Genomic DNA, 26,533 nt, shown 5'->3' with positions numbered 1-26,533 from the left:
AGGAAAATTACTAGTTTGCAGAAAAAGGGAAATAATACACTTACTTACCAGATAAATACCTCTATTTCATGCTTAGGCAACTATGTACCCACAAACTAAGTAGCACAAACTAAGTTAGGGAAATTATACATTTTTAGCAAAACTCACTAGTTTTCGGAAAACTGTCTAATTTACGCACATACATACTCAGGGAACTATGTACCCACAAACTAAGTAGCACAAACTAAGTTAGGGAAATTATTCATTTTTAGCAAAACTCACTAGTTTGCAGAAAACTGTGTAATTTACCCACATACATACTCAGGGAACTATGTACCCACAAACTAAGTAGCACAAACTAAGTTAGGGAAATAATTCATTTTTAGGAAACTCACTAGTTTGCAGACAACTGTGTAATTTACCCATATACATGCTTAGGGAACTTAATTGAGGATAAATAGGGTAGTGTACGAATGTATTCCCAGTCCTTACACTTAATAAATGTCTTACATTCAATGTCGAATACATTAACTGATGTATTGTAAACAACATGGAATCCGGAACATAACAGTTTGGTTGAGCTAAATAACTAAATTTTGCTCCATATAGAAAGAAATTTTACAAGCTTCCAGAAAACATCTCTATTTCCAGTACATTACCCAATTTACTGGACACAAAATAGAATTCACAAAAAAGGGACATTGTAATGTCAACAAAAACACAGGCTCTCTTCATAATCTGAAAAACACCAACACTGTGGAAGCTATTCAAAATTGTAGAATGCCCGGTAAGATATTTTCCCACATCAAATAGGTTGGTTGCACGAAGCACTGTTGTGGTAGGATAGTTGTTTACATCTACCGCATACCCTCTGTCTTTTACGAAAGTTCCCTGAACTTTCAATCCTCACAGTGCGTGGTCTCCCTGGACGCTTCTTCGTTAAGGGAGGAAGTATCATGTTGTCTTTATCGAATGATTTTGGTGCATCAAAAGTAGGGACAGGGTTGATGGAAAGACGGTAGGTATTACAATAAGCTTCCGTTGTGACAGCAGGATCAAAAAACCTTGAGCTATCACCTCCATGCACTTTAATACACAAGATAGCATGTTCACACGGAATACCTTGAACTTGCCACTTACGACATGAGCAAGTCAGATTAGCAAGATCAACAGAGTGGCTGGGGTTCGACATAACTTCATATTTGAATTCAGAAGACTGAAGACATTTCCAACTGCAGGCAACATTAAATCTGGACTTCATTGTCTCATTGACTTTTGGGCATAGGAATGAGTTCCAGGAGGCCGATTCAATCCTTCGATCGTTCATCATGTTCATTATTTTTACCCGCAACATATCGAGCATGACCGAAATAGGAAGAACTCTCTCGTCCTTTACCCAAGAATTGAAAGACTCCGATAGAGAAGAACAAATCAAACCATACCTATTACCTGGAAAATATACATCGGCCCAGTTTTTAGGATTGACGGAGTACAAAAATGATTGCACTCCATTGCCGCCCATGACAACAAGTTCAGTAGTGTACTTTTGAAAGTCCGGAACAGTTAGCGCCCGAGCAGCTTTAAATATTAGTGACTGGAAGTAGTCAGACTTCTTGGCACCATTTTTGACACGTAAATTCATATTGTTGCGTAAATGCCATACACAATATGAATGGTGGGCCTCTGGGAATATGTTGCCTACTGCATTTATAATACCATGGTGTCGATCAGACATAAACGTCAACTCCGAACTACTAGCCACAAATTGTGCCAAATTGCAGAAAAACCATGTCCAGTTTAGATCGTTCTCTACATCCACAACAGCGTAGGCAACAACAAACAATCCTGCAATGAATCAGTAATGAATCAGTAATGAATCAGCGTAGGCAACAAACATTTATTTTATTTTCTTACTAGAAAGTTTCCAGAAAACTGGGTAGTGGTCAGAAAATCAGGTAGTTTTCCTAAAACTATACTAGGACGTACGTACCATCGTTTCCATTCTTTGCTACCGCTGCATGTATGCATCCATTGTATTTTGTTTTGGCAAAGGTACCATCAACAAATATTAACGGTCGGCAGTGCTTGTAGCCTTCGATACTCGCTCCAAGAGCAATAAAGATTCTAACAAAACGACGAGAAACTGGATCGACTTGAAGATCAATATGACTATTTGGGTTAGATCGAGATAGTGCATCCACATACCACAGGAGCTTCGCATATGAATCCTCTTCTTCACCATATGTTAAAGAAATAGCAGCATTCCGAGCTTTATATGAATAGTAGTAGCTAAGAGCTATACCATAATCCTTTTTAAATGATGTTATAATGTCTTTCGTACTCTTTGTAGGATTCTCTCGGATGTCATCAGCTATTAACTGGCTGACAGCTTCTGTAGACAGCCTAGGCTTACGAGTAGACAATACAAAATCATCACACGTATGGACAGGGTTGAAAGCTTTAAGAACAAACATGGAACGGGACTTTAGAGGAGCAACAACATGAATTGTCCAACCACAGCTGGGGGTTTTGCATATACAAGTTATCCGGGATAGATCATTCTTGAGGAATTTATAATTGTATCCATGTTTTATGGAATATCGACTAAGAGCTTGTCGAAACGCAGGAGCACCCCCCGGAAATTCCTGCCCAATGGATGTAAAAACTTCTGGCCAACTATCTGATCGTAGAGGTTCACTCCTAACGATCGCAGTAGATGCCTCAGCATGAGTTGTTGAAGAGGGAGATATAAAATCTTGTGGGAAACTGCATGAAACATAACAATACTCAATAGCCAGAAAATCTAGTTCACATAAAATCTTTCTGGTTTCCAGAAACATGTTAGTGCACCGGAAACCAATGAGTTTACTAGAAACCAGGTAGTTTACTCGAAACAGACACAGCTTACGCAGGTATATGGTTAGAGAACTATGTAGTTGACAGAAAATCATCTTGTTTACTAGAAACCAGATGGTTTACAGAAAAACAAAGAGTTAATTGTAAATAAGACAATTTACGCACTTACCTAAATAGGGTAATTACTACTTTATAGGAAACCAGATTGTACAATGGAAATCAATGAGTTTACTATGAATTATTATGAAATATGAGGAGTATTAAAGTAGACTACCGCTGTCGTTCCTGTTGAGCATATCTAGCTTGTGCTACAGCTAGAGGAGGAGGGGTAGAACAAAAAAAGTCGCGCTCCACCCTGAGTAGTTCAAGTAAAACATTCATTCAAGTAATCGATGTAAAAGCAAAAGAGAAGTATTAAAGAAAGTAACATAAACATCCATTCACCAGAGAGGACCGGTTGATCCAACGTTCAAAAGCATTTGACTGAAAGGAAAACAGAAAAGAAAATGAGAATACAGAGAGGACCGGTTGATCCATTCAGTTTTTACATAACAATATCAATTTACTTCCATACGTGAATGAACCTGTGTTTGACAGGTTGGTTATTTCTTCAAGACCATCCATCATGTAACGCCAACAAATAAACCTGGAATATAAGAAAGTTTGAAAAAAAATCAGAAACATTCAGGGTGAAACCTTGAAGGTAATGGTTTAGGAGAGCATTAAAGTTTAGTTAAGAAAGTCAGAAATATTCAGGTGAAATATTTAGGATAGCATTGAAGACAAATAAGACAATGGTCTCATGATTTCGGGTTTCTTATTTAGGATAGCATTGAAGACAAAGAAGATAATGGTCTCATGGTTTCGGGTTTCTTATTTAGGATAGCATTGAAGACAAAAATCAGAAGCATTGAAGACAAAGGAATAACAAATAAGAAAGTTTCACCTGAAAGAAGAAAGTCAGAGGAAGAGCAGAGGTTGGGAAGATAATGACCAAAATCTCGGTATAAATAAGCTTCTCAGACTCAATCTTTCTAACTTATGGGCGGGCTTTCAAATTTTAGCTGAAATTTTGGCTGAAAATTTGAACTTTGAATGAAATAGAGAAAGATGAAACTGTTTTGAAAAAATTTAGAGAGAGAAATAAGCAGAAAATAAGGAGATTTGGAGATATTTAGGTGTGATTGCCAGAGTTTAGAGAGATTTTTGGAACAATTAACGTCAAATCTCCATCCCTCATTAAATGGTATTAATTGCTCCCTCTCCATCAGCTGACAAAGGCGTCAGGAAGTAAGAGGAAGGGTAATAGAGGGATTTTTAAAAATCTGTCACAAATAAGTGTGAGCTGTCACAGAAAAGTGTGAGCTGTCTGGCCTCTTTGGACTGGAAATGCATATTTGGCTGAGAAGGGACAAAAGGCCAATTTCCCCCCAAAATTTTGGACCAAACGCTCATTTTTTGATAATTATACTTTTAATACATTTGTCATCCATAATCTTTTTTTTTTTTTTTTCATTTGTTTAATCAGAAAAATTTGTTAAAAAATGGGGAATGAGAGGAAATGGGGGTTCAAATTTCTACCTTATAAAGAACTAAAACGCTTTCGACAAAAAAAACTAAAATGGGTGTTAAAAGCCCAATGGTAAGAGGCATGTATCTTCCATACGGCCAGACTAGAGTGAAAAGATATACCAACTAGGAGACCGGGACAGAAGTTTAAAGACTTCTCCCGAAAACATTAGGACCGTGAAAAGATATACCAACTAGGAGACCAGGACAGAAGTTTAAAGACGTCTCCCAAAAACATTAGGACCCTGTAAAAAAAAAAGACCCTGCTTTCAACACTTGTGAGTGTTGCCTTTGAATACATGATCAATTCACTCGGATACTAGTAGGGCATACGTTTCAGATATATTATTTTATTGTTGATGTCAATATTGGCTATGCCTACAGGGCACAACTTTTTCTTTACATAAAAAGTATTTTTCCAATGGATGTATGGTTCAATAGAACTACTCTAACAAAAATGTATAGTTCTCAAATAGCCTTTACCTTCAATACTCAGGCCCAAGCCCAATTGATTTGGGCCAGTCTAAAATTTCTCCATACTTATTAAACTTGAGCTCGCAGGCTCAGATTATCCCATCCTTGGAGGCAAACTGACTCTGGCGGGAAGTTTTATAGGAACCCCTCGTTCTTGTTAAAAGGGCCCTTCTTGTGAATTCGATGTGAGTCCACCGAGTTCATAATTCAAAACGAGTCCACCGAATTTACAAAAATAGGCTACTGGGAGTGAATTTCGGTGAGTTAATGATCTCTTGTGAATTCGATGGGCTCGTACCGAATGGTCTCTTATGACTTCAGTGGGCTCGTACCGAATTCACAAGGACCGTTCATTTTGAAGAGAAAACTGGAAAACCATCTCCCTTGTGGGGTGCTTTCATCATAGTCAACAAACCTCGAGTTGGGCTTTTGACAATATCATTACTCAGCCCACCGTACCCGGACTTAATTTGAAGCCCAACTCAACTTATAAAGACTTGGTAAAACTAGGGTTAAAATCTCTAGGGTTTTGTTCTCTATATATAAATACATCTCTTTCTTCAGTCGAGCTTCTTCACAAGGTCTCTGGCAAGAGCAGAAGAGCGAAATTTGCCTAGTATCTCCAAATTATCTCTAATGGCGCCAAAGACAAAGACAGTTAGAACTAGGGTTACCAGAAACCCAGATCTAATCCGTGGTGTCGGAAAGTTTTCCCGATCAAAAATGTACCACAAACGTGGTCTATGGGCAATCAAAGCTAAGAACGGCGGAGTTTTCCCCCGTCATGATGCCAAGCCGGCGGCACCTGCACCTGCCGAGAAGGCACCGAAATTTTATCCAGCTGATGACGTTAAGAAACCATATGTTAACAAGCGAAAGGCAAAACCCACCAAGCTCAGGTTTTTTTCTTGTTCATTTTTCATGTTTTGGTTGTTGTTTAGGGTTGATTCTGGTTCTGTTTTTATTTTAGGGTTTATCTTAATTAATGTTTATCATCTTGTTTTATGAAAAACTAGGGCAAGTATTACCCCTGGTACTGTTTTGATTATCTTGGCTGGAAGGTTTAAGGGTAAGAGAGTTGTTTTCTTGAAACAACTCCCATCTGGATTGCTTCTTGTCACTGGTGAGTTTTTCTAATCATTTATCTTAGTTATGGTTAATTGGGTAATAGTTGGTTGAGATTTTTGTATTTGAAATGGTTTTCAGATCAGTGAAAACTGATCTGTTTACTCTTCTAGATAGCTGAATGACCCTTAGATTTCTCAATAAAATTCTAACTTGCTGATTTCTATGATATTGGATTGGTTTGAATTGTTTCACCATATTAAATTTCACTAAACTGAGTAATAATACTGTTTTTGTTAATTCAATATCTCAATAGTGATTAGGGTTTATGATATTTGAAGTTCATTTAACAGTGTATAATAGTAGATCAGAGTATGGTCATAACATAAGATCAATGGTTGTCTAGTGGGTTTAGGGGTTTTGACAAGACGACATTCTGAATTTCCTCTTGTTATGGGTTACCAATTTGATGATTGAAAACCCAATTATATTGTTAGTTGTTCCTTTTAGAGGTGAATGTTGTTGCCTTTCTTGATCATTGACATTCATCAAACGTGCTACAGGACCCTTCAAGATTAACGGGGTTCCCCTAAGGCGCTTGAACCAAGCATATGCCATTGGAACATCCACCAAAATTGACATTTCGGGTGTTAATGTTGATAAGTTTGATGACAAGTACTTCTCTAAGGAAACCGAGAGAAAGAAGAAGAAGACCGAGGGCGAGTTCTTTGAAGCCGAGAAACAGGTATATATATATCTATGTCATTCTTATAAGTTTTTTGTGTTTATACTTCTTGTTGCAGCTTTGTATTAATTCTGTTCTTTCCTTTTCGAATCTGTGTAGGAGAAGAAAACTCTCCCCCAGGATAAGAAAGACGACCAAAAGGCTGTTGATGCAGCATTGTTGAAGACCATTGAAGGAGTTGCAGATTTGAAGAACTATTTGGCCGCAAGATTCTCCCTCAAGTCTGGCATGAAACCCCATGAGCTTGTTTTTTAGATTATGGTCTTTATCTTTTTGTCTAATGAAAACTTTGTTACTACTGCTATATGCAAGTTTTTCCTGGCAATTCCCATTCTGTGTTTTAAGCAGACAAGATATTATTAGTTTGATTAGCTTTATAATGTTATTTTTTTTCAATGATGTGGATTTTGGTATGAAGTATTATCAACTTCAAATGTCAATTTTGGTTATGTTTCAATTACAGCATGTCTGTAGTCTATTCGGATAACTCGATATCAAGGAAGTTTAAAATAGCTTGATCCAGCTCCGACAAAAAACTAGTGATATTGAACTAATTGAAATAAGTGTAGTCTTCAGGAAAAGATCGAAGTCATCGTGATACAAAGAAGTCTTGGCTACGTTACAATACAAACAGAACTGTCCACAACTCTTTGGTGTAGTGGTAGGACATCTATCTTAAGACCATGAGGACATCTACGTTATCAATGTTTTGTAAGGACTAGCAGATCTCTCCCTCTTTTTCTAGAATTGGAAGAAAACAGTAACAATTAAAGAAATGTAAAACTAAACAACCCATTGAACTTCATTGAAAGAATGAAGTCAAGAATACAAATACATCTGAAATTAGAGATACCCACATCTAGTAGTTAGTATGATCAAATACGAAAACAACTTATTTTGTTCTGCTCAAAGCATTCCATCAGTTCGAGCCGGCAACCTCTTGAAGAAGTTGCTAGGAACAGAAGGCATTTTGCTTCTGAATCTTGGATGTCGAAGCATATACAAGCCTGTGAGCAGAGCTAATGCCCTAAAAGGAGTAACATAAAGAATAACAGCAGCACAAAGACAGAATACTATGAACAGGCTAGAAGCTCTAGGATCTCTCCAACTTAAGAGAGACTGAAACCTTTCTCCTTGAGTTGCCATATCTCCCACAACTGTTTGAATCCTTCCTGCTACACTTCTGAGACGATCGTACCTCATTCTGACCATATCTTGAGGTTTTGAAGTAGGAAAAGTATCAAATTCTTCATCGAGCTCGTCTGGATGAACTGCCTCGGCCCATGAAAGTCTAGTGTCCATGTGTGGTGGATGCCTTGGACGGAATCTATAGTTCCATAATCCGATAAGAAACATATAAAGAAAGATAGTCGGAAGTATGAGTTCTGGGTACCATATCAGAATCAGGAATAGAACATGAACAAGTACTGAGGTAATAGGGTTTTTCCAATGACAGACATCGTCGAACCATCTACTTATAGAGATCATCCCTGAAAGTAGAGACATTATCCTGAAGAAGTTAGCTTTGCTCCTTCTCATACTCCACATATGAGAATCCACATCCAGCATATACTCAACAACTTCTTTCCTCAGAGGTGGTTCAGCCCGTCCCAACCTCACTGCAACTATATTCATGGCTTGGTACCTCAAGCTATCTAATTGATTTACTGTAAACGGATGCAGGTAATGCATTTTCGGGAGTAGCGAATGACCATAGAGATACATCATGTTAGCGAACGACAAGCAAGTGAAACGGACAGCTAACTGGAGCTCGCCCATTTTCTTCACCCCAGACGGGTGAAGAACAAGAAGAGGATAAGAATGTGTGTAAATTCGATCTGTTTCTAGTGTTGATAGTCGAATTCTTACCTTTCCTATCCTTGAATCCCTTGCAGAACTACCTGGAGGACCACCACCACCTCCTCCATGTCTTTCACCACCACCTAAGTGGCAGTTGTCGAAAACTCCCAAGGTGATGACTGTGCAAGGGTCATAAACCTCCCACGTGTATTGCTCATTCCATTTCGGACTGGCACTGTCAACTATGGTTCTAGTTCGAACCCATTTCTGTCCGTACTTTGCTACACAATATGCATCAGTGGCGCCCCGCCCGTCCTTTGACTTCATTGGAAGAAGCCCTTGTGCACTTAGAATACCGACTTCTAATATGCCTATAGGTTGCTTCCATAGTTGCCGCGCAGTTGGCCTTTGATCGCTTATATACATTGTCGATTCATCAAGAACGTGGTAAGCACCTTCAAGACAGACTCTGAGATGAACTCTGCTTGAGAATTTCAGCTCCTTTCTCTTATCACCTTCCAATGCTCCAAATCCAAATTTCTCGAGGTTGAACCAGCGAGTATGAACTGGGCGATGATCCATTCTCTTCTCAAACAAGTTGAGAGGCAAATTTATCCTCCCAAGGACTTCATCTTTCGACGGGTTGACCCGATCCTCAACTGTGAGAACTAATAGTTCTTCGAATGGTTCCGCTGCTACAAACACAAGATCTTCATTCCATAATGGATTCGTAGTTCGAGTTGGGCATATCTTTGTTTTGAGAATTTGACTTCCAACCTGAGCTTTCACAAACACTTCTGGAAGTCGGCTTCTATCATTTGGTTGAACATCTTGAGCTTCAATCACATTAACACGGAGGTACCAAAGCTTAGGTGAGACATATACTTTTGACCGTATATTGAACACACCTTCGCCATGAACGGTTGCTGCATCTGAATTCCAAGCCTCTGGGAAAGCTTCATCAGCCTGAGTTCCCATCCAGACAGCAAGCATAATCTCACCTCTCACCTTTCCTTCTCCCCGCCGATCTTCCAATCTGTACCATTGTGGAGCCAAGGGACTATCTGGTGGAACCCGAGTTGGGACTTCATTAAGATCAAACAACACCTTCCCAAGGTAATCATCTCTTCCTACCATCTCTTTATCCTTAATGAATACCTCCAACATTGATGATTGAATCCTGTCTTTCGAGAAAGCGAAAACTTGATTCCACTCTGGGTTCATTTTCTTCTCAAAATGCCTTGTTCTTCCTCTATAGTTCCCAAGTTTCACCTCAGCATAAGGATCACAACTTCCGGTTATGGAACTAGGAGGAAGATCTTTAGCTTTTACGACACGGACATACAAATAATACATTTGTTCGACGAGGTCATAAGTACTAGTGATTTTGTCTCCACTCATCCACCCACTACTACCACGAACACCTCCATTTGGCCATCGTTCGCCTAGCCGAGGATTTGTATCCTTCAATTTGAAATCCTCTTGGTCATTTGGATTGGGTTGTTGATTGTTTTGCTGCATTGTTTCTGGCTTATTAGAAACTTGTTCTGTTTTCGGCGGAAATTTCTCTTTCTCTTCTAATGGTGTAAATTTCTTTTCTCCTTTGTTATTATGACCAGTCGTTTCGTCACAACAGCAACAACAGCTTTACAAGTATCAGCTACAAAGAGCAAAAGTGTTAATAAATGACTTCATCTTCAACTAACAAATACTAATAGAAATTCATATTACCCATAACTTGAAACAGACCTGATTTTCATTGTAATGGAGGTTTCTGAGCTTGTTCTTCGAATTGACTTATGATTTCAGACTTGGGTTTAAATCGACGATACGGGTTTTCTTTAACTCTCTTCTAGCAACTAGTAAGTTTGTAAAACCACCATTATAACCATCTTCATTAATATTGTTCCTTTTTTTGTTGCTTTTGTATTTGCAGAGAAAATTGCTAGTATCAAGAAACCTGAACCTCTATTCTGAAGCAAAGGTATTCTAACTAGGAGGAAACCAGAAGAGAGAGAAAGGAATAATTCCTTTTACACAATGTGGAGGAGAGAGAGAGAGAAAGAAAGGAAAGTAGGGTTTAATGAAGAAGCTCTCTGTAAATTTCATGAAGCAAGCTGGATAGAAATGGAGGGAAAAGCATATACTTTGTTGAAAAGTGATTAAAGTAGTTTTTTGTTACTCTAAAAGTCTTGATAATAAAATTAATTAAGTGTTCATAATCTTCTTCTAAACCTTTCTTTCTTTTGTGAAGGTAAAGATTATATGAACTTCACCTGAGGAATGGGCAAAGATGATCTTTTTAGATTAAATTAAAGATTAGTGGCATGCTTACTTTTTTTAGGTTCTCTTGGTTTTGTTTATATACTTTTCTTCATAGAATTATTTAGCTTTCTTTTAAAGCTTTGTTTAAAAGAACCACTAAAGGAAAAACAGAGTTTTTTGAGAATCATATTTTCTTACTGTGGTTAAAAAGCTTTACTTTGTTGTATTGAGCTTGGGATTACCACCTTCATTTCCTTAACAATTAAGCTTCTTGGTTTAATGGTTGAGAGATGGAGAGAGCAAGAGACAACAATGTTTTCGAGGAAGCAAAACCAAGTTCAAGAAGATTACTTGTCTTGGTCTAACTCGTCTTAACCAAATGTACAAGTAGTTACTTACCAACACGATGACCTCTTAGTCGAGACATATTATGTGTAACTCAAAATGATTTGAAATCAACTTGAGTTAAACCATTTAGATAACTTAGACAAAAATAAATATTCTGCAATTTGACTCGAGTCAATTCAGATTTCAAGTCTTTTAGTCTGACTTAAAAAAGCAAAGACTACTTCAATCAAAGAGTTGAAGAAACACCAATGATTTTGTACCAATTGGGTGCAAAAAGAATAACTATTTAAAATATTTAAATTCCCTTTTGTGTAAAACTTTGAGTAAAGCTTTCTTTCTTCTGCCTTTGCTCTCTTTTCTTTCTTTCTTATCTCTCTACTTTCTATAGTTATAACTTATAACAATTCCATAGACATATCTTCTCAAGATATTGTCATTGTTATTGTTATGTTTAAACTCTGTATTTATTTGTAATGCAATGAGTAGAAAGAGAAATATTGAGTCATTAATGTATTATGAGTCAAAACTATAATTAGATTTTAGCATATTTTATGAACTTTAGTTGCTCATCTTTCATTAACTAATTAATTTTAGATTATTTATGTGAAGAATCTAATGATGTGATAACTTCGATCCTTCTTTGGTGATGAGAACCATCATTGCTAACTCCAATTATTCATACTTTTCTGTCTTCAACCCCAAGTATTTGGCATTTTTTTGTCACCAAAGTATTTGGGTTATTGTTTTAAAAATGTACAAGGGCACTATGAAAAATGACTTTTTTTTTTCTTTCGAATATTGTCATGATATTTCACAAGTAACATCCATAAACATCATATACTCGAGTTAACTCTTATCCTGAGTAAAACAGAACGAGGAATTGTAATTAAAATAACTCGCTTGAGTACTAATAGTAGTAACTCGATTCGAAAACTTTCTAAATCATAACTTGGAGCATCACACAAACTCAAGGAAAAGTTTGGGGTAAAATCAACGGAAAAAGACCATTTAATCATACTTTTGAGGTGAAAAGAATGGACGGTCTCAAATGCAAATAGACCACCAAAATACGAAACCACCTTTCAATTTCGAAGAGTTTTTGTGGATCCTACACAAAGGTGTAAACAAAGTGTAAAAGTTGAGAAAACTGCAAATACGACAATAATGTGAAAGAGAAGTTACCCTAGAATTTTTCGAACAGGACAGCAAAACCCTTTCTAATTAAACAAAAACAAAAGATAAGAGTCACAATACTAAAAAGAAGAAGGAATAATGCAATGAGTGATGGGACTGGGGTCATGGAATATGATTCCTTCTTTCACATGTTCAGACACTTTTTACTCTTTTCTTACCAACACAAAACTATCTGCTTCTTAATGCGCTTATCCTGCTAAAAAGAAATATGCTATGAGGCAGAAAAGCCATATGCCCAACCCAAGTAGTGGTGTTAGTTCTCAGAGTGTATCAGCCTTGAGACTCGTGCCGAATAGCCTTGCTACTCTTATCAAGTCCATACTCAAAATCGGGTTAGAGTCAATACGTGGTCAAATAGACCTGCTGGTTATATTATGAGACAACTTTCAGACAAAAAAAAAAAAAAAAAATCTTTTATCGAGTTAATCCTCTGGGAATTAAAACTATTTTGACTCAAATTATATAGAAGAAAGAAAACTCAGATGGTGAGGTTGTTTTCTAATGGAAGACTACATAAAAACAAGTTCATAGCTTCAATAAGTACAATTTCTATAGATTTATATGCAAATATAGATATATAGAATCACAACATATATGATGCTGGTGTTTGCGTTGTTACTTGTTCGAGATACAGCTGTCTTCAAACTCTGAAAGCTTAGCATGTGATGGATGGCCTGTAGATAAGAAATTGAACAGATAATGAAGCCATTTAGGAAATAATAAATGAGCAATACATCTAAAGTAACATCTGAAAACAATAAATTAGACAGTCGCTCCGTTATGAACCACTACATTCTAGAAGAGTTGATTTCACAACTTAATTGGTTGATTCTGGTCCTAAAAGACCGAGGAGAAAATCACGTTGACAGAGACCAAGGACGACAAAGACATATTTTGACAAAACCGCCAGTCTATTGGTAATAACAGTGCCGAACTGTATATCAGTTCATATAGTTTTGTGTTCTAAACATATTTGTATGAGAAGGTGGAAAATGGAGCTATCACTGTCCTCTCTTAAATGTAACAAAAGATCGACCAATCCCCACGCATCTGAGTATCTAGCTAATCGTTATCACCAATATTCTATAACACGTGACTTCAACATATAAAAGTTGATGGTGTTGAGTTATGTTTCCTTTTTTCTTACAAAGTTTGGCATAATTAGCACAGAAGAATAGTTCGAAACACAAATTTGATATATAAATCATGATGACTTAATGAAGCAAGTCATGGGGAAACATGCAGTAAATAACAAATTCAACTTCAAGGCAAACATTATGAAAACCTACCTCATGTTTACGAAGCTCTGCTCACAATCTGACTACTGAATCTCTTTCTGGTTTAACTATGCACACCAGCATCTAAAGTTTCGTCACATTTTCAAAACGAAGACTTCAATGTACTGGAACTGAAAAGGTATAATCTTTGTAAGTGAAAACATCCTGATGCCAGTTGAGCCATCTTTAGCAAATAACGAAAAGAATTATCAAATGTTTGCCACATTTGATGCAAAGTTAGGCTATAGGCTATCTTTTGCTACAAGGAGCTGGCAGGATGTCCTTACAGTTCTCCTTAGTTTTCACCTATCAATGTTAGTACTTCATTTTTTTGCCGCCATGGCTTCCTTTTCGAGCTTCTTCTTTTCAGCCTCAGCCAGCTTTTCATTCTCTTCCTTTGATTTATTGAACGTCTTGACAAAGATTACCAAGATTGATGTCACTGCATAGAACAGAGATCAATTACTGAATCTTACTGACTAAGAGAGTACTGTTTACTATGAGACACAAATTTAACTGAATAATCACATAATTTGATAAAAGGAATGAGTTATTCTAATAAGTTTACTTGATTATTTATTTATTTATTTTTCTGTTTTCTCCTTTATACTACTTTTTACTGAAGGATTAGAAAATCAAACAACTACCAAACTAATCAGAGCTTTTATACAAAAATTAGTAACAGATACTAGTGGCATATTCCAATATAAAAATTAAATGAACTTATAGAATGAAGAATGAGGATATTTGCATATAAACTTAACGAAAAAGGAGAACAAACAATTTAAAGTTTTGAAAGGACAGCAATTGCCTTAAAATGTCAATTGTAGTTGTTATATTTATCATCTGGCAACCCGGTTCCGGTTCTGGATCCTGGCTTTGAAATTTCAACGTCATTAAATCACAGACCCTGCTAGCTAGGTAGGGGAATTCTGTTTTGGATAAGAAATTTTTTGGAGATCTATTGAAAAGATAGAAATAGAATACACAAATATCTGCCGAAGGAAGCGAAGTAATAAATGGCAACAGGGTTCTTGTAAAAGAGAAGCAACATTGACAAATGTATAACGAAAAAACACTGAACTTGCTAGCAAAAAGATCATATCAAACCTTGCTCGAAGGGGCAGCGAGCTGGATCCTCCCCAAAATACTGAGATAAAGAATCAGCACTTCTTCCCTACAAAATGAGTAGGGGTTGCAGCAAAACAAACTGTGTCAGTTACTTTTGAATAAAACATCTTATATCTACCATAACCATCAACCACTAAAGTGACTCACCACTTCAGAATACAAGGATATTAGTGATCTCACTTCAGCTTCGGCAGTATCAAGGAAATTCTTTAAAGCCTGTTGTAACGAGAAATTTTAATGACACATTCTACCACACAAGTTACAACTTTAGTGAAGGCTGCATTATTTCAAAATTTTGCAAGAGCGAAAAGAACAAACAAGCCACTGAAGCTCATGTGTGAATAAAATAAGCAACCTCATAAGCCCAAACTCTAAATATAGCAGAATTTCTGTGTTCAAATATGAGACAAACTATGCCACTCACCTTCTGGAATACCACGGAGATGGAACCATCACTTTCTGATGTAGTTAATTCTTGCTCTACCTTTTCAAGACCCTTACTCACTGCTTGCATTTCTTCAGCTAAAGACTTCAGTTGGATCTGAGAAGTTTTTATCAGAATGTTAAAGTCCGGGGCACATGCAACAAATAATAAAGAGCAAAATCTGATTCCACCTTGGATTGCTATAAAATGTATGACGTTTTCAATGTTAGCACCCCCTAATAATACCTTTGACGCCGATTCCAGATGAACCAAGTCTTTAGCAAAATCTAGCACCTCTGGCATTTGCTCAGCGAGGACCTAAAAGTTAGAAAGATAAAATCAAATAAGTGTCATCATGACATCCTAACTGAACATCAATTAAACCAATTACAAGAATATGGCATGTGTACTATTGATTGAGGAGTTAAACAATTCATATTTATGACAAACAACAGCAACAATAAAAACTCTGCAGATGTGAAGATGTCCATGTAGTTCAACGGGAGCATACACACATTATAATACCACTGGAAATGACTGAGCAAAATCAATAAAGTGATCCCTAACAAACAAGACTGACATCCCAAATAATCAGCGTTACTTCAAAAAGGTAATTAGTTGCTAATTAAAGAGATGATGTTGTGGGCTAAATTTCTATTTGAAGTCACTTATGGTGGAAAAATTCGGATTTAAGGATAATAAGTAACATAAGATTTGTCCAGAATAAGCTCATGACAGATTCCCACCTTAGCATATGATGAGGAAGATCAACACTAATTGAAGGATTCTTATGTGATGCTAGTTTTTTAGATAAGTTTTCCTTTTATTTTGTTTATTAACTCAACTAAGAATGGGCGCCCGGACAAAGCAAACCACCCCATATAAAGGGGTGGTTGAAACCTATATGGAAGAAAATTAGTCTTTCTCCATTCCTTAGTAACTTCGGAGATATTTGAAGCTTTAATTCAAGGTTTATTTTAGTCATAATTATTAAATTTAAAGAATTACTTGAGTTCTAGATTCTAGTTAATTGCTTCATTATTTCGATAGGTATTCAAGCTTCTAGAAATGTGTTTATATACAGTTGTCTAAACCAAAATACTATTGTGGTCCTGGGATCCGCATGATCAAAACGATGAACAAAGGTGCTACGCCGAAATGGATATTTAGGAGAGAAACTTAATGGATGAGGATATTTGTGGTGAAAGACCGGAAAAAAACTTATCCCCAGAAGTGTACGGAGGAGAGCTGATGTGAGGATACTGAAGAAAAGGATCATTTCTATAAATAAACAAATATCAAACACGAAAGGAAGGATACAATTGGACTATGGGAAGATCAGTGAGGAGTTGGGTTTCTATACATGTACCATTTTACCTTGGATTTTCAATAAAATCTTTTTGCAAAACCTCAAAAAAAATTACAAAAATAATGTTTTTATGTCAAATTCAGGTCATTGTGCGTGAAGCTATACTCTAAAATCTAAATATTTTACCTTGCATAAATAGTGCATTAATGTCATCTTGGTGTTTCTTGCACGGGTATCCGACAATTTAAGCAGGCTATCCAATTTGAATCCAATGGCAGATCCTGCAAAGGTAATATATGACAAGTCCAAATCAAGTAGCGTCTTGGTAATTGATATTAAAACGAATTTCCCTAACTTGTATTGATGCTACAGTGGTACCTCGTGCTGTGCCTTGATTCAACGCATTCCCCAAAGTAAGAATCGTTTGCATTATCTGACGCAACTTAACACTGTCTTTTACCTGCACTTGTGAGTTTGCCACGATTAGATGTAATACTCTGTATATCATATATGCATCTTAAGTTCACCTGCAGGCCTTGATGTGTACCTCTCTAGAAGCCTCGTTAATTGTGTTCAAGTTAGATCGCAAGTCCTTCACCTGAACATTCCTCAAAGGTTAAATGTAAAGCTGTTCAAGAAAATATCGGGATCTGCCAAAAGAAAGTTATTGCATGGCTCACCTAATCGCAAGATAAAACAGTAAAATACCTGTGTGGAAAAGGTGATTGTGAACGAAAACACTCGTAGCTTGGACTCCACTCGAGGTACTTTCATCAGCTCGAGGAAAAACTGACATATTGTAGATCAGACTGTCAATAAGCCAGAAACTAAAAGGAACTACACTTCTATCCAAGCAACCATAACTAACCTGCTCACACTTTCCTAGGTTTTCCTTGTTTCCATTATAATTCTGCGAGTAAGATAACAATTAATGAGCAGAAAGCACTAGAAACTAACAGTGGCACATCCATAATGAGAGGAGGTGAAACAAACTGAAATGCCAATGAACCAGTAACCTGAGAGGCAATTAGTCGTGGGGGGAAGAGAAGAAAATTTCAATCTACCCGGGTAAACATTGAGAGAAAGCACCAGAAACTGGTAACCCATGAGAGAAGGCCAAATACAGCAAAATCCTAATGAACTAGACCCAAAGAAACGGTGTAGGTGGAAAAAAGAAGGAACCTTCATGCCTCATCTCCCATAATAACCGTGGAGAGACGAAAATTATGAAGAACAAAACAGAAGTTTAAAGCCTTGTAAGATTAAGAAGCTTAGTAAGAGTTCATGGCATTGTAAGATTGAAGATAAAGCATCAGCTGAAATGATTCAATCAATAATTTTACAAAAAAGAAAAACTACAGATAACTAATTTTTCTGAGTAACTAAATTTGGATAAGAAGTATATCTGCAATTTGCTCAATACTCGAAACTTGTAGATGCAAAACCAACTGAACCGAAAGACCAAGTTAGACGATTGGCTGCATCTAACTACTATATCAAGGAGGCATGAAAGATGAAAGACAGTGAGACAGGATGCGAGGGGAAACTCAAGTTCCACATGTATGTCGAAGGACCAAACATTAATCAAATTTCAAACACAGACAATGAAATTATTGTGTTTAACGTTTCATCCATCACTCATTGAAATCAAATATATCAGAAAGTGCCACTTGAATAGAATTCAATTGTGGATAAATTGTGAATCCTTTAAATTAGAATGGAACTAATTGCTCAGAATCTAGTTCCAACAGTCAAACATAATTGATCTTTTATAGCTGTATCATGATTTATTGTCTTATCAAGAAGCAGTTTGTAGTGGCTAAATAAAATCTTCAAGGAACTACATTCATGGCAAGTTGAATTTGTCAACTTCTTATATTCAGTTCAGGATCAAGAAAAGGTAAACTGAGATGGCTACCTCTATTGAGATAATAATGATTCACAAAGTATTACATGTGGTCCTATTTAGCATGATCTACCTAAACACAACGAAGTTGACATGTACTTTATCAAACTTTTGTAGATGGTACTTCCATCTACTTTTGCATTCCAGTTAATAAATAATCAGTGCTTCTGGTGAAATTGTGGTCATCGAAGATTCTAACAGTATCACCCTTCATGCGATTGTATGGAATATTTGGAAAGTGAGTAACAACTTCATCTTTAAAAGCAAGCAAGTTAAAGAGGAAGACATCATATATAGTTGGTCTGGAGGAAATTTTATTTGGATTTCACTTTGTCTTGGGACGATATGGTTGTAACAACATAGGCTTTTCTGTGTTTTTAGCAGTTTTCTGCTATACCTGTTTTACAACAGGAGAGTAAATATTTCTCATTTGTATTAATTCCTATTAAAAATAGAAAGATTCTAACCGTCTTCTCAAATTTATTTCTTACTTCAAGGTTGAAGTTCAACCATATTCTACTTCTCTTATTTTCTGTCCTCTTCATTTCTGCTACTTGATTATTTTATTTTATTTTGAAAGCTTTGATTGAATTAAAACGAAAAACTATACAAGGGAGACAAAAAAGGACAAAGGGTTGCTCGATCTGCTACTTGATTTTCATCTATGTTGTCAAAGGCGACGCTTCCCCGCGCCAAAGCGCCAAAAGCGATGGGTAAACAAGGGTGTCGCCTCTTTTAGAGGCGATTTCCCCTGATTTCCCCGGGTGTCGACTTGAGACGCTTAGGCGAGCGCCTTTAGTCGCCTCGGGGAAGCGAGCCCTGGTTTCCTCGGGTGTCGACTTTTGTTTTCTTCTTTCTGTATTGTATTTTTCTTCTCCTTAAATAATTCTACTTCACTTTCTCTCTCTAACCTTCACAGTTTCTTTCTCTCTCAAACATAATCTGTTTTTGTTCTTCTTTTACTTTCTTCTTCTTCTTTTACAATATAAACTATATTTATTACTTCATTAATAGTACTTGTTTTGTTCATTATTACTTCATTAATACTTTGAGACTTTAACACTTGAAGTCTTTCATAGTAATATAGTATACAGAATCAGTAGTTTACTACTTCATTAACACTTTGGGACTTCATTAATACTTTAATAGTACTTGTTTTCTTCTTCTTCTTTTACAGTATACACTATACTTAATTTCTTACTTCGTCTGAGGCGGTCGCTTAAGCACGCCTAAGCGCGCTAAGGCGAGGCGATTGGTCTGTCGCCTCGCCTCGCCTCACGCCCTAAACAACATAGATTTTCATTACCTCTCATCTCTAAGACTCTAACTTCTGGTATATAGTATATAGTTTATTGTTAACTACATGAAACAAACACCACTACAGACTACTGTAAGAGAAATTCCAAATTTTTAAATGGCATGAAGAAACCAAAAAGTATAATGCATCAGAAAACAAAAACATCGTGATGTCATTTCGTTTGTTATCATCCTATCTCCATACCGTGTTTCACTTGCCGGCTTTCAGTTCCAACGGGATGTACAAACTTTCTTGTCCAGACCCTAGATCTAAGCAGCATATATAACTATTTGCATATTGGATATTTGGATGTGCCTCATATCGAACAAAAGTTGGGACAACTACCCGAAAAAATAAAAACAAAAGACATCACCTTCAGCATCTCTATTTCTTCTTTTGTTGGGCAAAATTTGATGAGGTTATCAACTTGATCAATGTCCAAAGCTGAAGTATCCAATGCCAAAACTGCAGCCTGAAGAGTCATGAAGATTAAAGACATCGCCATCCAGGTTTTCATCATACAATAATTTATTATTTTCTTGTAAGGCAATGGATTCAAGTAGCAAGCAACACTTGAATTTATACGACATGCATAAGGTTCTTAATAAGCAGGGTAGTCCCTTCCCTTGGGCAATAATGTATTCTCTTTGTAACATGAACACATTGATGCTACCCAACATATAACAATAATAACAAATGATAATCTCCTTTCTTTTGAGAATCTACAGAACTAACTAAATTATGATACTTAGAAATTTATCACATAGGAGAATGCAAAAGCCTTCCCCTACCAGTGGACAGAGGTTGTATAAGAAAAGTTAAACTTACAATCATATCAGGCAGAGGCATTTTGATCTTCGTAAGCATAATTTCACAATTGTATGCTCTGCGCAAGTCAACCTGGATTGACATTATGGCAAAAGGAAAAAAGTTTTATTGAATAGAGTTGGTATTTATTAAACTCTTAAAGTTCCTGGAATATTGAATGCACACAAAGTAAAACTAAATAGAGTTCATGATAATGAAGCAAATAAAGCCTGCCTTTATTTAATCGCTTATGTCCTTTGCTAATGAAAACCAAGTTACCCTAAAAGCATATTTCAGTCTAATCTTTTCAATTATACATATTAGTATGAGAGCTAATGACAGCAAATCATTAACGTCCTAGTCATATTGAAAGAAATTTAATGTTGGTTTTTCCAATAAATTGAACCATAAGAAATTCTACCACAGCAAGCAATAATCTGCTACCAATTGTTGAAATCTGCTCTGTAACTCCTGACATCAATTTTAAATTATTTATCAGATGATACTCTCGAAATGGGCACATCAAGCTAGCACCTTTAGTTCTATTTCTATATGTCAATGGGTCAGATAATTGTCAGAAAAAATTGTGGGGCTCATATATTTGTGGGTCTCCAAATAACTACAGGTAATTGCAGTAAATACCAGACTAACTCGAGAAATTCTAAGAATATCCCGGTGCTGCACCAATGAAGACAATTGTAACCTGATGATCAACAATTCTCAGTATATAAGAGAAATAGTAAGAGTAACTATTATAAACTAACTTTTTTTGTTTTCCTTGGTGGCAACACTGGACCAACCCCTCTTGAAAGTAAATCCAAACACTCCTCACTTAGTCATATTGGGCATAGAAGTGCACATGGGGGGCATCAACTCTCTTTTTCGTTTGTAGTTATACTTGAATATATAAAATTTTAAGGTTAAAACTAATGTAGGGACGGACACAGGCTTCATAAGTCAAGGACTGACTTACGAATAAGGCTTCAAAACAGAAGTCCAAACAATTCATGAAATGAGCAGAAACATAACAACTGAAGTACGTAAGTTTCGCCACCCCGTATTCCTACTACAAGAAGCTTCAAATAATGAAAATATAATAAAACTGAAGCAAATCTACATGTCAAAAGTTTAAGTATCGGCTAAAACAGTAATAAAACTATCTACAGAAGTATAAGCCCTACAGGAAATTTTAGACTGAGTCAGTGAAATAAAAGAAAAAATACCAATTGCACTATCTCCGGTTTGTTGGCAGCCGAACCACGTCGAATCCCACCTTTCTCCCCGCCACTTTTGCTAGACGCAACAGTTGCCGAAAACAGACTTTCAAGTTCTGAAATATCAATTTCGGGGGCCCTATGGAACAATTTCATTAAAGGTATCAGCATGGAACACAAAATTTATAAAACATTTTTGAATGACAGACAGGTTCTATCAGTGACTTAGAGCAAGAACAATCTCAACATGTGGTGTTGCGGAATAACTCTAGGTATCTCAAACTCAACTCATCACGAATTCATGATGATTGTAACCCGTTGCATGTACAACTATGTCTACCCATATGACGAAAAGCTCCAAAAATGGACAATCTGGACAACCATGTATTCTATTTTTGGTCAGTGAATATCTACCTCACTATGTTTCACATATATAAATTATTGAATATAATTTTTTTTTATTATGAACTACAAAGTATGAAAATCTCAAAGTAAGAGAACTGTTACATGCACATACCGTGTTTGGCTTTCCTGTACTTGAGAGTCATCCCACAAACTCCCTTGCATCGCTCGAGTTACTTTTACCCAATGCAACGGTTTTAAAGAAGCTTTTTTAGGTGCAGTGGTGCTAACTGTAGCTCCACGGCCTCTTCCAGGACCTGGAGCACCTGGCCCTAAAGATGATCTTCCTTTTCCAACTAATGGTGGTGGTGGAGTTGGGGCACCAGCACTCTTTGCTTCGGGGGGAGGAGGCGGACCTCGAAGATTGCCACGACTAGGCGGTGGAGGGGGCACAACAGCAGGAGGCTTAGGTGTTTGTGGCGGTGGAGGAGGAATGGAGCCCTGTCTTGCAGGTCCTGTAGGAGGTGGAGGTGGAGGAGGCGTTGGTGCTCTAGAATTTGGTATTTTCCCTGAACTAAACGGAGGTGGGGGAGGGGGCGGGGGACCTCTAGAGACAAGGGGAGGTGGAGGAGCTGGAGGGCCTCCAGAAACAAGGATAGGTGGCGGTGGTGGCGGTGGAGGGCCTTTAAAAGTAGGAGGTAGAGGAGGGCCACGAGAAGCAGAAGGCGGCGGAGGGGGAGGTGGAGGAGGACCTCGAGAAACAGAAGGCGGCAAAGGGGGAGGGGGAGGAGGGCCACGAGAAACAAAAGGCGACGGAGGGGGAGGTGGAGGGGCAGGTGGAGCAGGGACTCGGGAAACCGAGGGAGGTGGAGGGGGAGGAGAAGGAACATCTGTAGAAGCAAATGGAGGTGGTGGGGGAGATGGGGGCGGTGGTGGACGACCTACATCTGAGATAGAAGAGAAGGGTGGAAGAGGTGGTGGAGGTGGGGGAGGTGGAGGACCTTTATTAGAGATAGTAGAAGATTGAAGGCTTCCACTAGAAATAAGAGGAGGAGGAGGTGGTGGTGGTGGGGGAGCCTTACTAGAGATTTGATGAGGAGGTAGAGGTGGTGGTGGTGGAGGCGTTGCTGGTAAACGACTTTCAGTAGGACGTAAAGGTGGAGATGGAGGTTCATTATGAGACGCATTAAATGAAAGAGATGGAGGTGGGGGAGGGGGAGAAGATGATGATTGGGTAATATCACCAACGCTACTAGCGATCGGTAAAAGTTCAGATGGATGTAAAGGTGGAGAAGGGGGAAGTGATAAACCATCACTTTGGTTAGGTGGGAGCACATGCTCAATTGCATCTCGAGTTATGCAGTCATCGAGGTAATTTTCAACAGGATTAATCTCACCGTGAGCGTTTTCAAAATCCATGATACCATCAAGATTGGAAACGTCATTTTCTTCTTCGGAGTCGGTGGGTGATGTTTGTACACTCCCTTGACTCTGCGAACTTGACCTATTCGCATCACCAACAACGATTATTTTTTCAAGTTTGTCTTGTAGCACATTTGCAGAAAGTTGTTTGAGTAACCATAAAGCAGCATCCCCACTTGTATCAGCCCACTCCACACCACTAAATAGTTCTTGGACCTTAGAGAAAGCTTCGATAGGTAGTCCGCCTTTCACCTCACCATTTAAAGTTGCAGTTGGGGCTCTAAGAGGGGAGATGTTTTCAGCCTCACCAAAGAGAACCTGTATTTATGTAAACTAAGCATGAGACTACACATTCAATTTAAGTTTTGAGTACTTCAATGAATTCCATTTACATGTAAGCAATATGAATCATTACCTCTGTGCGAAAACCTTTCGGAAATCGTTCCTTAGAATCCCAAAGAATGTCCAGATCTTCACAGTTCAGCATCAATATATTGGACCTAATAAAAGAAGTGTTGAACATAATACGAAACATCATAATCTCCCGATCTAACTCTGTATCTAAGTGGAGACACTCCAACACGACATCTCCTTGAACCACACTCTGGATATCAATTTTAATCACATCACAGTCAACCTGCAATAAATATCAAGTTTTGCATGAGAGCATATAAGAAACTAACGACTAATTCTGAGATGCATGAACAAAAAAACATTTACCTGTCCATAATGTCGCAGGGACTTTTTTGTCTTCGGCATGGAAAATAGCATGTGAGTTGAAAGCCCGCCTTTACTAAGGAGGTTTCGACCAAAAATACGGATTAATGGTCTACATCCATTTCGAGAATCAAAGCTCGGGATGGCTCTGAGAATTATACAATCCAAAGACAGAGCCCTCTCTGTAGGTGGCCACTCCGGGGATATATTTCTCCTGGCTATATAATATAAGTAACGCAGCTGCGAAGGGAATGGGTTCAAAGGTGATAAAAGCTGCAAAAAACCTTTAGGAGCCTCTCTATGGATAATATCAAGAACGCGATGCTCCGCGCTATGTGCCTTTCTGAAGATCAGGAAACTAGCCAAAAGAAACGCTAATAGAGGCCAACCTCCTCTCTCACAATGAAGAAGAATAATATTCTGTTGATCACCCATAGCCAACCAACTCTCGCAAACACGTAAGAAGTGATGAATCAGAGATAGAGGAAGGATAGGACAAGCTTCATACTGCCGTGGGTATTCCACCACTGTGATATCGTACTCACACAATATATCAGCAAATTGGCTTCTCTTTTCACCCTCTCTGAAGTTGAAGGCAAGAAATGATGAATCCCAGAATTCCTCATTTAACTCAGTTATTATTTCATGCAAATAACTATCATATATACCGTCAGGCAAGGCCTCAGTTAAAAAGCATGAATCGAAAACTGCATCAAATACATAAAACAAGTATTTCAACTAAATTCGACCATCCATCAAATAGAAAATAATGTATAAAACTTCAACATTTGCTTTCTAAGCACTTTCAGAAACAAAAAAAAAGGTCATTGGTGAAGCGACTGACTTACCATACATTCTGTCGACAAATTCTAGCAAGCCATCCGGAGGTCTTTTATGAAAGAAACGGCTGAAGAGGGACATTTTGTCCCTCCCTCCGCTGCTGCTTCCTCGGCGACGGTGAATTGAAGCCACTTTTAATTTTTCACACCAAAACCCTAACCAATTTAAATTGTAAGACTCCTTAATCGAAATGTATCAATTATGAGTTAATAATCATAAACTACTTAAATTTACAGTAATAAGTTCACAAATCATAAAAACCTAATTCCACATCAAAATTGAAACTTCTACAATTCAAATCAAAGCTGAATTTGTGGATTGGCAGCAAAAGAAAGACCTCACCTAATCCCCAATTATGTTCCAGAAACCTCTCAATAGAGGTGAAAATGAGAAGAGCGGAGAAGCTGATGGAGTTGATAGTGACTAGCGGCGGCGGTGACAGTGGCGGTGGTCGTGATTTGCAGTGACGGTCGGAGATGGAGGCAAGGGTAGAGAGAGAGAGAGAGAGAGAGAGAGAGAGAGAGGGAGAGGGATGAACGATCCTCTAGTTTGAATTTTGATTTGACACTTGAGACTTGAGAGAGGTTATATAATACTCTTGGCTAAAAGTGAAAGAAATACAAATGATTGAGTAATTTGTGAGGAAAAATGTTTTTTTTTGGTTGTGGATCACTACTACCTGTGTATATGAAAGGGAATAATCCCCCTATTTGGCCCACCATATTCTCATTAGAGTTCAATTTTGATGTTCATTTCTTAGATGTTAATCATATACTGTAATTGGTATTTTGGTTTAATTTTGCATCTCCATAAGCTAGAATCCATGTAGATTTTGTTCTTTTGATGAACAGGTAGAATGTAGATTATCATACGCAAAACGTGTGACAGAGGAGGGTCTTCAACCACGACAACCTTTCTAAAATGGACATTTGAGGAACCGTACGAAACAATATATACCAAAGGAAGTACAAAAGATTTTGTAAGAGGCGGTTTCCTGGTTTCCAATTGAGCAGTTTCAACTGGAAATTGAAAACCAAGTGACGCTCCGACGCGGTTTCTTGGTTTCCAAATTGAGGCAGTAGACAGTTTCACAATAAGCATAGGCGGTTTCTAAACACCTATATATAGGATATGCTTGAGTGTTTACAATCATCAATTGTTATGGAAATTGTCGAGGGTCTTGCAAGGTTACAAAATACTTCGTTTAATTTTTGCTATCGTGAGGCAAATAAGGTAGCTCATATCTTAGCAAAATCTGCATATACGAATGTTTCAAATCAAAGTACGGAAATCTATGAGATTCCAAATTCTATTGTAAGTCAGTTGGAGACAGATTGTTCCAACATGAATTCAAATTCAAGTACTTAATAAATTGAGGTATTAACCTCATTTCATAAAAAAAAAACACAAACACAACAACTATTCAACATAGAGTGTGAGCAAGTGAGAGAGAAATTTTATTCATTGTTTTGAGCGGTGTTTAATTTCTCGGTCGTCGAAGATCTAGTATAGAAGGTTAATTTCTATACGGTACCATCTTGGGACGAACTTG

General features: G+C 37.5%; 4 protein-coding genes across 8 annotated transcripts; 1 reads left to right on the top strand and 3 right to left on the bottom strand.

Moving 5' to 3' along the window:
- Positions 1 to 784: 784 nt before the first annotated feature.
- On the bottom strand, positions 785 to 3,459 carry LOC147545664 (uncharacterized). Its single transcript, XM_086635847.1, has 5 exons — positions 3,410 to 3,459; positions 3,280 to 3,318; positions 3,110 to 3,190; positions 1,970 to 2,745; positions 785 to 1,824 (listed from the first exon to the last, which is right to left on the bottom strand). Exons 1-5 carry the CDS (start codon positions 3,457 to 3,459, stop codon positions 785 to 787), a joined length of 1,986 nt encoding a protein of 661 aa, XP_086491973.1.
- Positions 3,460 to 5,380: 1,921 nt separating this feature from the next.
- On the top strand, positions 5,381 to 7,145 carry LOC147545663 (large ribosomal subunit protein eL6x-like). The gene is made up of 4 exons (XM_086632164.1): positions 5,381 to 5,777; positions 5,895 to 6,001; positions 6,507 to 6,688; positions 6,788 to 7,145. Exons 1-4 carry the CDS (start codon positions 5,515 to 5,517, stop codon positions 6,941 to 6,943), a joined length of 708 nt encoding a protein of 235 aa, XP_086488290.1. The 5' UTR covers positions 5,381 to 5,514; the 3' UTR covers positions 6,944 to 7,145.
- Positions 7,146 to 7,466: 321 nt separating this feature from the next.
- LOC147545662 (FT-interacting protein 1-like) lies at positions 7,467 to 10,823 on the bottom strand. Of its 2 annotated transcripts, none has more exons than XM_086632163.1 (2): positions 10,238 to 10,823; positions 7,467 to 10,148 (listed from the first exon to the last, which is right to left on the bottom strand). In XM_086632163.1, the coding sequence occupies exon 2, from the start codon at positions 10,007 to 10,009 to the stop codon at positions 7,595 to 7,597; it is 2,415 nt and encodes an 804-aa protein (XP_086488289.1). In that variant the 5' UTR covers positions 10,010 to 10,148; positions 10,238 to 10,823; the 3' UTR covers positions 7,467 to 7,594. The 2 variants fall into 2 exon arrangements, with proteins under 2 accessions (XP_086488289.1, XP_086488288.1); XM_086632162.1 differs by having other exon boundaries at positions 7,467 to 10,133.
- A 1,884-nt stretch (positions 10,824 to 12,707) lies between these two features.
- On the bottom strand, positions 12,708 to 25,904 carry AFH14 (Formin Homology 14). 4 transcript variants are annotated; one of them, XM_086673968.1, is made up of 20 exons: positions 25,324 to 25,904; positions 24,990 to 25,136; positions 24,145 to 24,848; positions 23,840 to 24,061; positions 22,178 to 23,742; positions 21,670 to 21,799; positions 20,468 to 20,539; positions 20,013 to 20,111; positions 17,305 to 17,346; positions 17,145 to 17,225; positions 16,984 to 17,034; positions 16,815 to 16,896; positions 16,623 to 16,717; positions 15,374 to 15,445; positions 15,128 to 15,244; positions 14,851 to 14,919; positions 14,683 to 14,749; positions 13,860 to 14,014; positions 13,585 to 13,703; positions 12,708 to 12,969 (listed from the first exon to the last, which is right to left on the bottom strand). In XM_086673968.1, the coding sequence occupies exons 2-18, from the start codon at positions 25,060 to 25,062 to the stop codon at positions 13,896 to 13,898; spliced, it is 3,660 nt and encodes a 1,219-aa protein (XP_086530094.1). In that variant the 5' UTR covers positions 25,063 to 25,136; positions 25,324 to 25,904; the 3' UTR covers positions 12,708 to 12,969; positions 13,585 to 13,703; positions 13,860 to 13,895. The 4 variants fall into 4 exon arrangements, with proteins under 4 accessions (XP_086530094.1, XP_086530095.1, XP_086530096.1 ...); XM_086673969.1 differs by having other exon boundaries at positions 13,879 to 14,014; positions 25,324 to 25,867; XM_086673970.1 differs by having other exon boundaries at positions 13,585 to 14,014; positions 22,178 to 23,102; positions 23,172 to 23,742; positions 25,324 to 25,652.
- Between the last annotated feature and the right edge of the window lie 629 nt (positions 25,905 to 26,533).

This window comes from Eschscholzia californica, unplaced genomic scaffold (assembly GCF_041429995.1).
Source record: "Eschscholzia californica isolate CP2 unplaced genomic scaffold, dmEscCali1.0.p SCAF_4, whole genome shotgun sequence".
NCBI classification, from domain to species: domain Eukaryota; kingdom Viridiplantae; phylum Streptophyta; class Magnoliopsida; order Ranunculales; family Papaveraceae; genus Eschscholzia; species Eschscholzia californica.
Note: the sequence above shows the minus strand (reverse complement) of the source record. Positions and strands in the feature narration are given on the sequence as shown.